The sequence below is a fragment of the Rhincodon typus genome, chromosome 3, assembly GCF_021869965.1.
Source record: "Rhincodon typus isolate 14 chromosome 3, sRhiTyp1.1, whole genome shotgun sequence".
In the NCBI taxonomy this organism is placed as follows: Eukaryota; Metazoa; Chordata; class Chondrichthyes; order Orectolobiformes; family Rhincodontidae; genus Rhincodon; species Rhincodon typus.
The window spans coordinates 113,037,158-113,037,730 of NC_063334.1; the positions used below are offsets into that span (position 1 = coordinate 113,037,158).

Consider the following 573-nt stretch of genomic DNA (forward strand, 5'->3'; position numbering starts at 1 on the left):
GTGGGGGGAATTGTTACTCACAACATGACTTTGGAGACCTGAATGTGAACCGGGACAGTCCGGTCCTTGAAGGCTGTGGTGAGGAAACAGCCGAGAGTCAGCACCGCCATCACACTCAGCGAGAAGGCGAAGAGTGAGTTAGCCCGGGACAGCGCCGTGTTCATCGTGGGCACCGAGCGGGGTGGAGGAGGAGGAGGAGGAGGACGACACCGACACCGAGAGAAAGAACGGAACGGCCGTGGGGGAAGGAGAAAGAGACCGGACAGGGCCGCACTTCCGGTCCGGGGGCCCCGCGGAAACAAGGAGCCGAGCACAGCTTCCGGGATTGAGACACTGCTGTCAGCGCCGCCCCCAAAATAAAATCCCGTCTGTACTACCAACCCCCATAACCATCCAATAAACCCCCCACCCAAAAAAAATACCCTGTCTGTTAGACATCTCCCCCGTCCCCCACTCCATAGAACCCAGTCTGTTAGATTCTAGCAAAACCCTTTTCTGTTAGATCTCCCAAAACATCAATTTGTTAGAACTGACCCCCTCCCCAAAGAGCTCTGTCTGTTAGACACCCCCCTC

At 56.4% G+C, this 573-nt stretch overlaps 1 protein-coding gene across 1 annotated transcript in view; it reads right to left on the minus strand.

The window, feature by feature from the left end:
- Positions 1-289, minus strand: part of spcs3 (signal peptidase complex subunit 3) — a 32,092-nt gene extending 31,803 nt beyond the window's left edge. Inside the window, exon 1 of the mRNA XM_020517706.2 lies at positions 22-289. Within this exon, the coding sequence (XP_020373295.1) occupies positions 22-164 (143 nt within the window). The 5' untranslated portion in view covers positions 165-289. The remainder of the gene's footprint in view (positions 1-21) is intronic.
- Positions 290-573: the final 284 nt, after the last annotated feature.